Source organism: Scleropages formosus, chromosome 14 (assembly GCF_900964775.1).
Source record: "Scleropages formosus chromosome 14, fSclFor1.1, whole genome shotgun sequence".
Taxonomy (NCBI): domain Eukaryota; kingdom Metazoa; phylum Chordata; class Actinopteri; order Osteoglossiformes; family Osteoglossidae; genus Scleropages; species Scleropages formosus.
The window spans coordinates 23,877,127-23,893,683 of NC_041819.1; the positions used below are offsets into that span (position 1 = coordinate 23,877,127).

General features: G+C 46.1%; 1 protein-coding gene across 3 annotated transcripts in view; it reads right to left on the reverse strand.

Moving 5' to 3' along the window:
- LOC108928922 (receptor tyrosine-protein kinase erbB-4-like) overlaps window positions 1-16,557 on the reverse strand; it is a 128,747-nt gene that overhangs the window by 49,706 nt on the left and 62,484 nt on the right. For 2 of the 3 annotated variants that reach the window (XR_003798136.1, XM_029257865.1), the window contains exons 8-14: window positions 15,846-15,972; window positions 15,407-15,480; window positions 13,793-13,883; window positions 12,359-12,558; window positions 9,304-9,436; window positions 4,739-4,832; window positions 566-720 (exon numbers count right to left, since the gene is read on the reverse strand). Coding sequence is in view for 2 of the 3 variants with exons in the window: in XM_029257865.1 (XP_029113698.1) it covers window positions 566-720; window positions 4,739-4,832; window positions 9,304-9,436; window positions 12,359-12,558; window positions 13,793-13,883; window positions 15,407-15,480; window positions 15,846-15,972 (874 nt within the window). In the remaining variant the exon portion in view is untranslated. The remainder of the gene's footprint in view (window positions 1-565; window positions 721-4,738; window positions 4,833-9,303; window positions 9,437-12,358; window positions 12,559-13,792; window positions 13,884-15,406; window positions 15,481-15,845; window positions 15,973-16,557) is intronic. The other variant, XM_029257866.1, reaches the window with a different exon arrangement.

Consider the following 16,557-nt stretch of genomic DNA (forward strand, 5'->3'; position numbering starts at 1 on the left):
CTGCGAAGCATTAAATACATAAAAGAAATGAGACATACCCTCCAGCCCTATCAACCTCGGAGACTCTGTTTTGACAGCAAACAAAATAAAATAGCGTACAGAATAAAAAGAGGGGCTGGAAATTTTGCCAAGACAGCAGGGTGAGAAAAACAGTGGGCTAGAAGAGAAGGATTCCGAGAAGAAGGCCAGCGTAACCCAACAACTAGGACGTGTGGCATCGGAGTGCAGGAAGGCCAGCGTGGACGGACACCGCTCACTCCGTTCCATTTACATTTATTCACGGCAGAGGGTGGGATTTGAATCGGGGAACTTCAGGTACAAGGTGGTAGTTATTACTGGACCGAGGAGAAGAAATCCACCAGTGAAAGCAGACGTTGAGGGAGTCCTGCTCTCTGCAATCCCACCACACCCTCCCAATCAACCAGTGAGACGAAGGTGATTCTTACCCTTTTGGGAAGACCATGAATTAAGCGATCTGCCAATGGGCAGATATTGTGGGAGCACAGCCTCTGAGATTTTCCTCCAATCTTTCTCATACTGGGTCCCATACTGCCCTGACCCTTACCCCTGGGTGCAGTTGGCGTGGCAGGGCCGGCACTCGTTATTGGCCTCGGCATATTTGAAGATGAAGCTGTGGGCACCCTGGAGGCCGTCGGGGCACTTGTCCACACAGTTGGGCCCGTCCTTGAAATGCGAACACTTGGCACAGTGATCGGGGCCCTGGAGCGTCAAAGGGGGTAGACATAGGCATAAGATACCAGCTGCCACCTCTTCAGCGCAAACAATAACCATAACAATCAGGTCACAGAGGATTTATGAGGGTAATACAGAGAGAGGGGTGGAACGGGTTGTGTGAGATAGCTGGCGGGTGTCCTGGGCGCAGCCGCTGAAACGCACAGCACAGAATGGGAATAATTTCTTTCTCATGTGTCCTTTGTACACTAGTGTGCGTGGACGTCCAATTTTGCTTTTGATGAGCGGCACATCTTTTTCTAGGCATCCATCACACATCGCTGTCTCTTTGCCCTCTGGCCTGCAGTCCATGCGAGTTTCACGCATCTCATCGCATCTTTGCACCGGGACGGCATGCGGCAGCTCCGCTGACCCTCCGACTGTAAACAACTCGCAGAGAAGCGGAGTCTGGCTGCTATGCTGACGTACTGGCCACCACGTGCAGTGGGACTCGTGACTAACGGCCTTTTAGATGGACGCCCAAATGAACAACGTTTCTGAATCAATAAAACGGTTTGTCAGAGAGGGACACCTTCACAACTCAGCAGGACCTTGGAGGAGCTGCCTGCCCCCCCATCACTGCCTCCATCATTGATAAAGGGTCCAGCATTAGAGCAGCTGTGCCCTGTTTGAGAAATGTCATAAAGAATATTTATATGGCCGTCACATTTCACAAATCAGGGCCTGGCAGAGCCTCGTGTGAAGGCCCAGGGTCCAGGGTCTATATTTCTTACACAGTGTTTAACACTCCTTTTTATTATTAGGATTTGGATTTAGCACAATGCCGGGCTGTTCATCCAACTGCACAGCTGAATTTGAGACAAAGGGAGACAAGGGCTGCACTGTGCTTACATCTCATTTGGGTCGGGGATTTGCGGTGTTGAGTTATTGTAAGAGATGATCCACCCATCCGATCTGACGCCTGGAGGAAACTCACAGGGAGGAAAAAAGGGCCTCAAAAAATGCCAGCCATCATGGGTGAAAGTAGGCGTGCAGGAAGTGTGTATTGAACATCTTCAGGTATATTTCCTCATTTGTCAGTGAAACGGTGAAAGTGGAAAGGCTAATGGTGTGTTGTCAGTTTTCTTCACATGATCCTCTCAAAACTGAGACATGAATGGAGGCTGGTGTCAAGGACAGGGTATAGATGTGCTTTTGGAAAGCTCCAGACTCATTAAATCACATAGATAGGAATGTCGCTTTATTTATTATTTATGACCTGTTTGTGTGCTACTTTGATAGTCTGTATCGATGCTGTGCCATGATTATGGATGAAGGAGGCCACCGTAGACGTTTCACTGGGCCTAAGTGGGTCATGTGACCCCCAGACCAAACCAGTAGCAGAGCGTAACCTTGATTTTAGCTCCTTGACCTGAGAGGAGCAGGGCTGTACCACAATTTGAAAATCACACAAACGCACACTGTGAGTTTACTCTCAATATTAATTGTTCCTCAAATTTCACTAGCAGCATTTCAGTCTTGGGTGCTCATTTACATCCACCGATGAACACAAATTGAGAAGCAGCAGATGGAAGGGATTCTCTCAATTCTTCAATATACCGTATGGTTTGATGTGTGCAGCCATTCGAAAAGTTGAGTATTTGTTTTTTCTTTTCTTTTTTTTAAACACACACACACACACACACACACACACACACACACACACACACACACACAATACTGATCCATTAAAGTAGTCTGAGAGATTATATCCTCTATGTGGTTCACAGAAGCAGAAGAAAAAATCACTTTCCTGCCTCCCTTGATAACTGCAAAAGTAAATTCCTGTCAACCTTTAATAAAATAAGCTGTCTGGTAAAATACTCAGTGTAATAATAGACCAGTGTAATAGACCAAAGATTTGAAATTGATTGAAATATATGAAATTTCTGATTTAAACTTCAATGACTATTTGATCGTTGTGAATCCAAGCTTCTAAACTAAAGCATAGTGCATCTAATGCTGAAATGTTTAAAGAAGCACATGATACAGGCACACAACTCACACATTTGATGGCCCCGCTTGGTGTTCACACATTGCATGCTCCCACAGAACTCCATGGACCTCACTGAGTCTGGCCCCATGTGAATTCTGCTATGACGGCTTGGAACTGTCAGGAATCAACCAAAAACATCAGCCACAACTCCAGCTAATCGGCCTCAATAACAGTTACCTCAGTGAGATTCCCCTCACCAACCCCTGACTCAGCAGACCCCATGGAACCTGATGCTGGGAGGCTCTCGCTTTGACCCGACTCTGGCAGTTGACTCCTCTGGCCGGCGCCGTCGCCCTGACGGATTGCCTGTGACCTGATGCCGACTCACTGGTGGAGCCCAGAAAAAACAAGCCTCTGGAAACAGAGCCAGGACCTCGACCTCTAAGAGCTCCTGGGTCCATAGTCCGTAACAAGGCTGGTTGCAGGCAGCAAAGTGCATCGCTTCCATATATTCAGCTGAACCGGGCTCCAGAAGCATGCCACAAGCCTGTACTCCATTCACCTTGAGCCAAAATCTGCTACTGAAACCGTTAATTTGCAGCACGCCTACTTTTTTCCATTTTCCATTTTAGCAAATGTGAGGATTTAATTTTGTCCAAAGAAAGTGGATAAACATGAGAAGTAGAAGCTGAAAAGTGAATCACAGATGTTGGTAAAGGAGCCATTATTTTCTAGCTGACACTTCTAAGGCAGTTTACGATGTTAAATAAGAAACTTTACAGTGATTTACTCATTTATGTAGCAGAGTATTCTAACTGTGGTAATCCAGGACGAGTATGTTGAAGGGCACTATATCAGGAGCAGGGGTTCTCTTCCCAGGTCATCTGTGAAGGATATAGACTCCAGCCTCCCACACCAACATCCACTGCCTACACAGCATCACCAACAGGTCAAAACCTTCATTATTGGTCATGTTTGGGACAGCAGGTGGTACAGTGGATAGACCTGCTGCCTTAGATTTCAAAGTCTCAGATTCAAATCCCACTCCTGCAGCTGTACAGTTCATAAAGGTACTTACCTTGAATAAACAGAGTAGGAATTACTCAGCTGCATAAATGAAAAAAATCACCATAAGTATCTTAACATTGCAAGATGCTTTTGAGAAAATAATCAACAAAATTAAAAATTAGGCAATAAAAGCAGAACTGCCTCATAATCTATGTACTAATATATATGTATTTTTAATTTTTCTCTAATAATTTTATTTTTCTTTCTTTTTAGTAATATATAGAAATAATTAAAATTTATCAGCTAATTAATTCTGTTTTCAAATTTATGGGATTTATTTTCTTTACCATGCATTTATGGCATGCATAACAGTCACATTCTTAATTCCCAATTTTCACAATATGCCTTGGAGACATAATCCCGTTTTATTAAATATCCCTTTGAAATGTGGTTTTTTTCTGCGCAGTAGATGTCTTTATTCAGCCCATGGAAGCAACCCGTTTTCAGGCTTTTTGCATGAGGGGTTGGAACTGTGCAGCTGATCATAAACAGTTCAAACAGCCAAATATATAACAAATGCGAACGTAACGGAACAAATGAAGAAAAGGAGGAGAAACAAAGAGCACGGAAGGGTCATGGAGTGTGACCAAGTGTGACCAATAAAAGGCCTTGCTTTTCAACCAAGGTGAATTTCATCTCTAACTGTAAAGGCATTCGAGACAATGAAGAATGAAATGTTACCATACAGAGTGGTAAATGACCACTTGATAATATTTTGCACGTTTGGACTCCAAGGAAAAATGGTGTGAAATAATATTCTCTTCACCAAGCTTTGTGTAGAGAATAAGGAACACATGCTTTTATTTTAATTCCATCTCGATAATTATGTTTACTGTGCTACATACACCACACTAAATCAAACTTTACTGATGGATGGATCAATACACTTTGATCCATATAGTTTGATGTTTTAATGATGGCAGCAGCGGACTGGATCTGCAGTGAGGTTTGCGTGTGTGTGCGCGTGTGTGTGCGTGCGTGCGCTGGTCGAGGGAGCCTTACTGGGCCGTGGCAGGTCAGCAAGCCGTCATCCACCTTCTCGCACTGGGGGTCACACTCCACACACACGGATCCATTGGCAAACTCTCGCACGTCCCTGCAGAGACAGAGAAAAGGTGGGAGGGGCAGGGCTGTCAAACCACTTCCTCTTTGTTACAACCACCCCACTGGCTGGCAGGTTTCGTGACAGTATGTGATACCAGTGACCACTGGAATAATCTGAGAGGGGGTGCAGCAGGGGGATTACACCACTGAAATATTTTAAATCACAGTAAACTAAAGGGCAAAATGTTTTGAACCCATAGGCGTGTGTGTGTGTGTGTGTATGTTTGAGCACGTATGTGTGTGTGTGCACAAGCACTGAAGCTGATATAACAGGGACGGTACATGGTGTAGTGATTAGAGCTGCTGTTCTGCACTGTAAGGATGCAGGTTTGAATCCCCCGGCCAGCTGTAGTACTTTTGATCGAGGTGGTTACCATGAACTGCTACAGTAAAAATTATTCAGCTTTATCAGAAGAGAAGCATTAGCTAAACAAAAAAGTTAAAAAACGATAGATGTATACTGTATATACCCATAAGTGCCCCCGTCTTGTGACCTACACACACTTTCTTTAAATTTACAGCATATCTCATTTGCTGTGCAAGACACAAAACACACACTCTCATACGCTTTGGCAAGCTAATACAGGTGTAACCGTCTGCACTAATTGCTTCATGAATAATTTGTGAATCCGGAACATTCTGACTGCTTCTGCAGTGAGAAGCAAGGAGCTTGATGAGGCTTGGATCAATGGATAATTTACACGTGCAGTAGGATGAGCCTTGTCTCAATCTGTCCTGCAGATTCAGTCATCCCTGTAACCGAAATAAACTAATTCCTGTCAACTCAGTCATTCACAGGGGCAGCAGGTGGTGTAGTGGTTACAGCTGCGGCCTTTGGGCTCAGAGGGCCCTGGTGTGAATCTCTGTTCCTGCTACAATACCCTTGATCAAAGTACTTATCATGAACCGACACAGTAAAAATAACACAGCTGTATATGCGGGTAAATCAGTGTAAGTAACTAATACTGGAAGCTGGCTTGTAAAAAAGTGTCAGACAAATGAATAACAGTAAAGTTATATATAGGATTAATGCTGAGTAGAGGACCTTTTCATCATCAGATTGGACCTGGGACCAAAAAGGTCTTTCTTTAGAAAGGTGTTCAATCTCTGCAGCTTCAACGAATAAAAAAATGTATTTAAATGAGAAAGCTTTGGAGAAAAAAATGTCAGCAAAATAAATAAAATGCAAACGCAATTCCTGAGATCTCGGTTGCCCTTGTAGCCTCAACCATCCCTGTGACATAATTTGAAATCATTCCCGTAACCACGGTCATTCCCATAACCGCAGTCAGTCCAGTAACCACGGTCATTCCCATAACCATTGTAATCCCCATAACTTCAGTCATCCCTGTGGCCTCAGTTGTCTTTCCAGTGTATACTTTCTGGTCACCGATGCCTTCTGGCGAATTAGCTTCCACTTGCTCCTCTGTTATCGGCGTTGCTGCCGACTCTAAACACTCCTGGAATCCACTTTCTGAGAACTGGGAACCCGGGGACCAAGGGAGCAATCTGATTAAGTTAAGCCCTGAGAGCTGGGTCGATACTCTGAACAGGCGGGTGAAGGAAGCCATGAATAATTAATAGCTCTATAATTATTTGACAAACATACTGCCCGGTTAGCTGGGATTCGAGCAGAGGGAGCGTGGCGTCTGTTTCTTCGAGAGGGCCTAAGTGACAGAGGCAAACGCTTCAACTGAGGGAAAGTCGATACAAACGCGATCGCGGCGGCAGCAGATGTTTAACTGAGGGTTTCGGAGGTGCTCAAGATCGGGACCAGACTGCAGATGGCGCGAGGAAGAGCGGCTGACGGCCACAGCGAACTCCGTGTCTGGGCCTGCAGATGTCAGCCAGCTGTCGATTTGTTGTCACTGGACCACATGGAGCATCGCAGGGAAATGCAAACTAACACCCTCATGACTGAGAAAGACAAGGCGAAGGAAGGCCCACTCCATGGAGGGCTCACAAAAAAGCACAATTAATTAATTAGAAGAGAATAAACACCTAAACAGCAGTTTGTTGCACGTTATCTTTTTGGCTGGAAAATGCATGTTTATTCCTTAACTGTTTCCCTATGACAACGTACAGTGTTAAGTTTATAATCCACACTACACACACACTTTCAGAACCGCTTGTCCCATACGGGGTCACGGGGAACCAGAGCCTACCCGGTAACACAGGGCGTAAGGCCGGAGGGGGAGGGGACACACCCAGGACGGGACGCCAGTCCGTCGCAAGGTACCCCAAGCGGGACTCGAACCCCAGACCCACCGGACAGCAGGACTGCGGCCCAACCCACTACGCCACCGCACCCCCTAATCCACACTACTCACAGTGAATTAGCCATTTAAATAGTAGGGTCATTTCTACTCCATCAGTCCTCGATCACGAGTACTACAGCCATCTCTTGATATCTTATCTCAAATAAGAAATCAATACCCAAATCCCTTTAAACAATAGCTTATACTTCATAGCCAATCTCTACATACAGACCTGTCTGAGAGATACTGTCAGATTGCTCCGCCCCCCCACCAGACAGGACACGCCTCCCTGACACACCTTCAGGCACATTATTCACAAACCCAGAGATAACAGACCAATCTGACTGAAGTAGACAGAGCTTAGGGTGGGAGGAAGGATCATGGCATGCTGGGGTTTCTTTTAATTAAAAAGGATTGTCTCCGTGGGAGGAAAGACACATCGGAATCAGAATCGCAATTTACTCTTCATCTGGATATATGCGTGTGTGTACGTGTGTATGTGTGTGTGTGTGGTGGATATAGCCTCTGTTTCCTGGTCAGTGATTTAACCTCTAAGATAGCATTCCTCTTCCTCCATCCGTTCGCAGGAACATGGTTGGACTATGGGCTATTGCTGGGCTATTTACCCACTGCCAAGCGCACACACACCATTTCTTCCACGACCAAAGGGTGACCACAGCAGCATTAGCCTGCACACCTTTTATTTGTGTGCAATTCTATGGGCTACACAGGTCTCTGACTCCTCTTCGCTACCCCTGCTGCTCCTGAGGCCCTTTCTGCAACCAAATAAATTAAATTTCCCTTCACAAGCCCACGTTAGGTAAGGTGAAATGAATTAAAGCAAAAATACAGTATGTTACCTCTACACACTCCAGCGAAATAAAGTTGTTTAATACATAATCCCATAAACATGTGCAACATTTGCCACATTTTTAGTAACCGTGCACCCTAATGAACACCAGATATGAACAGTAAACACTGGGGAAGTGAGCTGAATTATAGTGGTTCCATGCTCCTATTCTGTTTGGGTGCTATTTACTGCCACCTATAGGCTCAGTGGGAAACACAGGTTGAATTCTGCAACAAATTTTAGAAAATGCATATATGAAGGAGGGGGTGCGGTGGAGCAGTGGGTTGGACCGGGTTCTGCTCTCTAGTGAGTCTGGGGTTCAAGTCCCCCTTGGGGTGCCTTGCGATGGACGGGCGTCCCGTCCTGGGTGTGTCCCCTCCCCCTCTGGCCTTACGCCCTGTGTTGCCGGATAGGCTCCGGTTCCCCGCGATCCCGTATAGGACAAGTAGTTCAGAAAGTGTGTGTGTGTGTGCATATGTGAAGGAAAATTAATTGGCATAAATAAATAAACTGGAAAATGTTTGAAAATTTACAACCCAAACATTACAAGTAAAGTTTTTTTTTTGAACATCACTGGCTGACAGCAACATGAAGACAGGAATGTATACAGCAACTGTAAATATGTCCATAAACATATGTACTTTACTTCTGTCATTTTAAGTTTACAGATGTGCGTTGCTTAACGACGGGGACCCATTTTGAAAAATGCGTTGTTTGGCAATTTCATCATTGTGCGAACATCATAGAGTGCACTTATACAAACCTAGATGGTATAGCCTCGATCAGAGTGTACTTATACAAACTTAGATGGTATAGCCTCGATGCAGTCAAGAGACGCAGTAAACATAAGATTTATGGTGCTGCTGCCGGCATAACACAGCATACTGTTTTATAGTAATTTTTTTTTAATAAGTAGAAAGAGTACACTGTAAAATGACAATAAAAAGTACAGTATAGTAAATACATAGACCAGTAACATAGCTGCTTATTATCATTATCAAGTATTATGTACTGCACATAATTGTAAGTGCTATACTTTTATATGACTGGCAGCGCAGTAGGTTTGTTTACAGCAACACCACAACGAACACGTAAGTAACATGTTGCGCTCCGATGTCCCTAGTTGATAAAATTTTTTCAGCTCCATTATAATCTTATGGGACCACCGTCGTATATGCGGTCAGTCGTTAAGCAAAACATCGTTAAGCGGCGCATGACTGTACTGTAATCTAAGGATAAGTAAATAAAATAAAATATTGTTCCGTGTAAACTGAACAATTTTGAGCATGTTACCCTGCTTGCAGAGGGTTGGGGTGTGTGTGTGTGTGTGGGGGGGGGGTGTTGGCTTTACTAACCCTTCGTACAGGTTGCACTTGTCCACACAGAAGCGCCCCCTGCTGAAGTAGCGGCATGTCAGGCACTGGTCTGACCCGGGCCCCCAGCAACCGGCATCGGAGCAAAGCGGGTCGCACACCTTCCGCTCCAGAACTGTGGAGAGGAAACCACTGGTTAGGCTGGACACCAACATACCAGAGTAAAGCAGACAAACCACTTTTTACAGATGCAAGTGGAATGATTACAGATTTGCAGCTCAGTGATGATCCCTATATTTCGGCAAACGATCAGTTCGGTCCTATATTGCTGAAACTGGGAAACCCCATAGTCACCCTGAGACACACTCCTGTATGAAAACCCAGCTGGAAGCTATTTTAGATCTTACATTTATTTATTTAGCTGACACTTTTCTCCAAAGCGACTTAGGGTGTTCAGGTTACAATTATTTACCCGTTTATACAGTTGGGTAGTTTTCACTGGATCAATTTAGGGTAAGTACTTTGTTCAAGGGTACCACAGCCAGAGCTGGGGCTCAAACCTGCGACCTTTGGATCCAAAGGCAGCTCTAACTACTATGCTACCAGCTGCCGCTACTTCTCTGCCCCTTCTACTTATCTTCTCTGCTTTGTCACTGATTCTCCGATACCTGATTATAATATTCCTCATAGTGCCACCAATGTGGCTTTCATAGTATCCTCGTTGTATCTAACCATCCCTTATCGATAACTGTTTGTCCAGTGTAGGGTCATGGTGCTCCAGAGTCTATCCTGGAAGCACTGGGTGCAAGAAAGGGTACACCCTGGATGGGAGGTCAGTCCATCGTAGAACAATCACACACTCATTCACTCACACATATGCACACAGTACAGGCATGTTAGAGTCACTTATGCACCTGAAAAAGATTTGTGGACAGTAGGAGCTGTGAGGCACCAGTGCTACCTGCTGAGCGACTGTGCCACCCCAAATTTTTTTAACCATTCATACAACTCACACGCACACTCTCTGAACCGCTTGCCCCATACGGGCTTGCGGGGAACCAGAGCCTTACCTGGCAACACAGGGCATAAGGCTGGGGGGCGTCGGATACACCCGGGACGGGATGCCGGTCCGCTGCAAGGCACCCCAAGTAGGACTCGAACTCCAGACCCACCGGAGAGCAGGACCTGGTTCAACCCACTGTACCACTGCGCCACCACGCCCCCCCCCCCATTCAATTCAACTTTACCAGGTAAATTAAGTCAAGTTCCTACGGCATCCTGTTGGCAAACACATTAAAAGATTGATAATAAAAGCGCCGCGTACACACAGGCTGGTTTTCCGTGGTAACCGAGGCGGACATAAATTCTGAGACCCCAGGGAACGTAGCTGAGGGACTCATTTGTAATCATACAAATATCATTTTTGTACACTTACCCATATATTTTCTTCTTTGTACAAAAGGCCCACAGTTTACAGGGGACATATTTTAACGTCCTTCGTAAAAGTGGGTCAGTCAGTGTGTGTGTGTGTGTGTGTGTGTGTACGTGTACATGTTGTTTTCACCATGTTGACGAGTTTCTTTCTTTATTCTCTCTGGAAAACACCTCCATGATGCTTTATAGCAGCCTCTCTGTAAAAGCTATAAAACTCGATCAATAAAAGTTGATGTCTGAGAGCTGAGCTGATCTAGATCAATGAACACTCCCCGAACGAGCTCGTAGTTATGATCTCACCCAGATTTATACATCGCATGCAGAGTGCATTTTTTTTTTTACTGGCATCATCGAGGTAATTACCTTGCTCAAGGGTACAACAGCTGCGCCACCTGAGATTCCCATGGGGTAAAAACGTGGCGAGATCAAAAACGCAGCTGACTTCAAAGGGTTGGAGCACAGCTGAGAAGCCGCTGCGGATTGGACTGACGTAAGAGGGAGCGACGAGGCGAGGTGGCCTCCGGAAAGCCGGCTGGGACGCTTATTAAAGAGACGTTAATGATCGCCGGTCCCTTGTAACATTTCCGCTAGGCTCAAAAAAAAGGAAAAAAACACCAGAAAAATGCGTCTTTGGATTCCTGTTAGAGTCAGCGAGAGTGATGAGTTTAGTTTTGGTTACCGCAACCTTCCGGACCCTAGAGGAACGGTTTTAATCTCATGATTCTCGGCATCGATTCTCGGAGGAACTACGTCCAGCTCGTGCCGGAGAGAGCGCCGTTTTCCTCCAATGATCTCGTCAACTGGTGGCGTGAGTCTCACGCTCATATGACGGGATTGACACGTAACACACACAGACGATCACTGTGGGATGTTCACGGGTCAAAGCTCCATGGTGGACAGATGTTTCACTAGGGTGTGGGAATGGTCATCATACCGTAGTAAACCCCTTCCATGGGGTACCAAGCCTGCTTCATGGTGTCCCCCCAAGAGAGACCATCTCCATTTGTGTCCCCCACCCAATCCACGTACATCTGTCCACCCCTCGAATAATGGTCACTTGTGCCCAACAACCAACCATAGCTACCTGTGTCAACCAAGCCATCCATGGTCACTCCTGTCCTCCAAGCCAATCGCTGTCACTTCTGTCTGCCAAGCCAAAGATGACCACTTGCGTCCACCAAGCCAGCCAGTCTCACTCTTACCCACTAATCTAGCCCCTGTCACTCATGTCCACCAACCCAACCACGATCATTTACATCCACCAAGCCAACTACTGTCATTTGTCTCTACAAAACCATCCAGAATCTTTCTTGTCCACCAGACGACCCCCGACAACTCGTCACTTGCATCTACCAAGTCACTCGGTTGTAACAGTTAACTTGTTAGCGTTTATAAAGCTGTGGACAGACGGCGCCGTTTCGACTCTGTAAGTTATGAGATGCTGTTCCAAGGCCATTAGTTTCCACTGTATCTGAAGGGTATTTTCCTCCGAGGTCACAATGAAGACAAAAATAAGAGTGGCAGCGGGGGGGTCCTCTAGCAAACACCTCGCCAAGACTATTTCTGTCCTCACACACCGAGTGTCAAAGCTGAGTCACACAGCTGTTGGAGCGGTGTCTGACACTGGAGGCGGGGGACATTGCGGTGGGCAGGGGACACTCACTGCATGCCTTGGGGTCGCGGTTGTTGCGGACGAGGGCCTTCTGGGTGTTCGTGCGGAACAGGCTGGTCCAGTTGACCGTGTTGTAGTAGCACAGGCGGCTGTTGTTGGTGATGTAGATGTTGCCGGCGCTGATCTCCTTCAGCGACTGCAGCTGCAGGGAGGACATCCACTGCTGCTTGAGGATGAGCAGCGAGATACCGCTGGGGGGGTCAATGGGGGGGGCGGAGAGAGACGAATTATACGATGCAGCTGTACTGCAGACACCTTATTAATATCACTATTTAGTCATTCAGCAGCTGATTAAACAAATCAACTTAAATAGCTGATGTATAAATATTTGTTTTTACTGCCGATGCGGCTTTGATTTGCCAGCTATTAATCCACCGTTACGCATCACGGTATTTGTTTTTTCTGCTCAAACTTGCAGCCTGGGCAGCATCGTGACACCTTTTGTTTGACCGCCGTGGTAACCGCTGGTGTGTGACAGGGGTCCTCGCAGGATGTTGACATATTGCCCTTTATTAGAATGTGTTACAATCTGGAAACGGTACTGTAATTAATGTACAGAACAGACACCTTACAGGACATTGCCACCGAAAGGGCAAAGTGTGCAACGGCGGCTGCGTTATTAAACAAGACGCCGTCCACTTTGTGACACGTCTCGGAGACAAGGGGACGAGGGATGCGCTCTCTCTCTCTCTCTCTCTCTCTCTCTCTCTTTGTTCGCTTGCTCCCACAGATGGTCCCCATCACTGCTCATCTATGGACGTGTGGCCTGCAAGGCTTTCAGGAATCACAGAGGAGCCAGCTGTCAATGTCCAGACTGCCCTGTGGTCCTGTCTCCAACCTTGGACAGCTAACACAACATCATCCACAAGTCTTCATGTGCGGTGATGTCTCCCTGAGCCCTGTGCACCTGCCTGCCCTCAGCAATGCCTGGTTGTGCATGTCGGTCCTTCAAAATTATCCCCCCTTTGGGGTTTGGACCCTAAATTCACAAGGACACCCACTGTCCACTCGCAGGCACACACCTCCACCACTTATTTATTTATTTATTTGACGCCTTCCTCCAAGGTGAGGTACAGTGTGCGGTTTTCACACTAAACTCCTTACACGGATTTACCTAATTTTTACTGTATCAGTTCAAGGTAAGTACTGTGATCAAGGGTACTACAGCAGGAGATGGCATTCGAATCTTGTCCATTTGTCGGGAATCAAACATGCAATGTCAGAGCAGTAACCATGACTCCTCCTGTTGTCCCACTTTCAGATGTTTCTTGCCTTTTTTAGCAGAAGAAGCCATAAAACCATATTGCACCTTATCGCTAAATTGCATACTCTTGCCTCAGCTCCTAAGTGACCCCTCTCACTTTCAAACCGTCTCCAGGATGGTCGGGGTCAGCGGCGTCCGTTCGACGACAGCAGGAAACGTACCTGTAGAGCGACCTCCCGCCGATGGTTGCCAGATTGGAGAAGACGCTGAGATCTGTCAAGTTCTCTGGCCAGGACTGGATGTTCAGGAAACCTGGGGTTGTGTGTGTGTGTGTGTGTGTGTCAAGTGTATGGGAGAGACACAGACCGATCAAATATTTGCTCTCTTCGTACCCTGCATATCTAACCAGGCTGTCCCGTCAGCCAGCTCTCCCACTTATAAATAGTTAATGCTGCGTCTATAGATAATTTACAACATGTAAATTGAATCTAAATTAGAGCTGCAGAGAACTGAGAGGCAGCAGCGAGTCCACAGAAGAGCAGCGCAGGGTAAACACAGCATGAATAAGGTATAAAGAGGAAACCAAAGTCCGAAGTCCCACATATTTTTCGCAAATACAGTTGGTGCACAATAAATCTGAAAGCAACACTTGGATGGGAACGCATTCATATTTAAAATAATGCTTTAAATACATAACATTTAAATTTAATGTAATAATTGCTCAAAAATGATCCATTTTATTACATCTTACATCTATTTACTGGAGTATGGAATATTAGATAGATTAAGGGTATATGATGTAGATATATAATGGCACACATGTACAGGTACATCAATTAGCTGTTAAATAAATGTGCGCGCACACACACACATACACACACACACACACTCGCAACCCCTCGGTCAAGCCCAGCTGCTGCACGTCTCTCCGTCCAAGCGGGACTCATGCAGCCAGACCAAAACACGCCATCGCTGTTCTTCCCAAGTCCATCTGGCAGCCCTGGGCTCACGTGCCGCAGCCACATGGCCTAAAGGTTAACGCCTGGCATTCTAGGCCAAGAGATTCCAGGATAAAACATAATTTAATTTTGTATATTATGAAAAAGGAAAAGAAGCAAAAACTATGTAATAAGATGCAGAGGGTCATAACTTATAATAAGAACACTTACGATTGTATTACTAAATAATAAATGTGTTTTATTATAATGTTTAGCATTTTATTAAATGAAAACAGAACGTGGAGAGTATATTGTGGGAAAAGCCGTGGGCTCCTGCGTCGTCTGGGTCCGTCCCGGGAAGCAGACGGCTCCCCGCTCTGTCACGGGAGGTCGTGCCCCGGGCGCTCTCTACTGCCCTCTGCCTGTCATCACGGTCGAGGGCACACGGGTGGGTGGACCTCTCGTGACCCACGGTCCCCAGAGAGAACCCACAGAGCGCCACTCCCTCATCAGCACCGTATTGCAGATGAAGGACTCGTCATAAATTTCACCGGTACACATCTGCCTGTCGCTTTGGGCGGTGCGAGTCGGAATAAAGCTCCTCCCCCAGACCGATGGGTCACGGTACCACGTGGTTCACATGGGTAGCGCAGACTGATCATGGTTGGGAGTCTATTTATAAATGCGTGGCGAACTGTCATTCATCACAGATAACAACTCCCAGAAATGCCAGAAATCATCGTGAATGCAGGCAGCGGTGCTTATTCGTCATCTCGGCACCAGGGTGAGTTGGGTTCACATGGATCGTGTGCTTATCATATTTATTTACATTACTGGCCCACCTGCTGAGCACAGCTACCTGGCTCCGCCCAGTCATCAAGCCACTCCCCCACTCACCTGTGATTTCCTTAACGGTGCGGAAAACGTTGAGCTTCTCAGGGTCCAGTGCTTCGATACCGTGGTACACGTCCCTAAGTGAGGGAGGATACATTGGGAGTAAAATGATATTCATACATTTATGTGACCATTTTTGGCAAAATATCACATTTTTACACTAAGCCTCTTACAGCCGGAGGTGGAATTCAAACCTTGTGCACTTGACTGCAATGTGAGAACTTTAACCACAACGCCGCTCTTCTGTATGAGCATGGATCCGAGTGTATTCTGTATGTATGGTTCATGTCTTCTCCACACACACACACACACACACACACACACACACACACACTGCAGTTTCCTTGCTCCTGTCACACTTTGAAAGCAGAGAGGCTAGCGAAGCAGGTGTGGAGTGTGAGTTAGGGTGTGTGACAGCAATGAAGAGGTCGTGGAGTCTCACCCTTTGATTCCGGTGACGAGGAACACCAAGTTGCCGTTGATCTTGGTGCAGTTGACAAACTTGTCGATGTTGCTGGAGTCCACGGTCTGTGCTGTCTGCAAGCTGGCTGTGCCTATGCCATCACAGGCTGCCCTCCACACACACACACACACACACACACACACACACACACACACACACACACACACACACACACACACACACAAAGCGTGACATCAATGCTTTGCCATGGACTTAATGTGGTTTTGTTCCTTAATAAACATATTTGTTCCAAAAATTATATTTATCTACACTTTGGTCCACAGTGATTTACAATATTAAGCTACTTACAATTGTTTGCCCATTTCTAAAGCTGGGCAATTTTTACTGGAGTAATTCAGGGTAAGTACCTTGCTCAAGGCTACAGCCTTTGGGGTCGAGGGCAGCAGCTCTAATCACTACGCTACCAGCTTGATTATTAAGTACTTGATGCAAAGGAACCTTAAAGAACTCAAAGAACATCTGCTGAAGTGTCCCACATGGAGCACCTTCTCTAAGGTGCTAAAGAAGGACCCCTTTGGTCATCCGCCCAATTTAGCGATTAAAAAAAGCATCTGCTAAATGTAATACATTAATTTATTCATCTGATGCCTGATACAAAGCGACAACCTCGGGTTTGTACATTAAGCTACTTCGTCGTTTGCACAGCAGGGCACTTTTTACCGAACCAGTT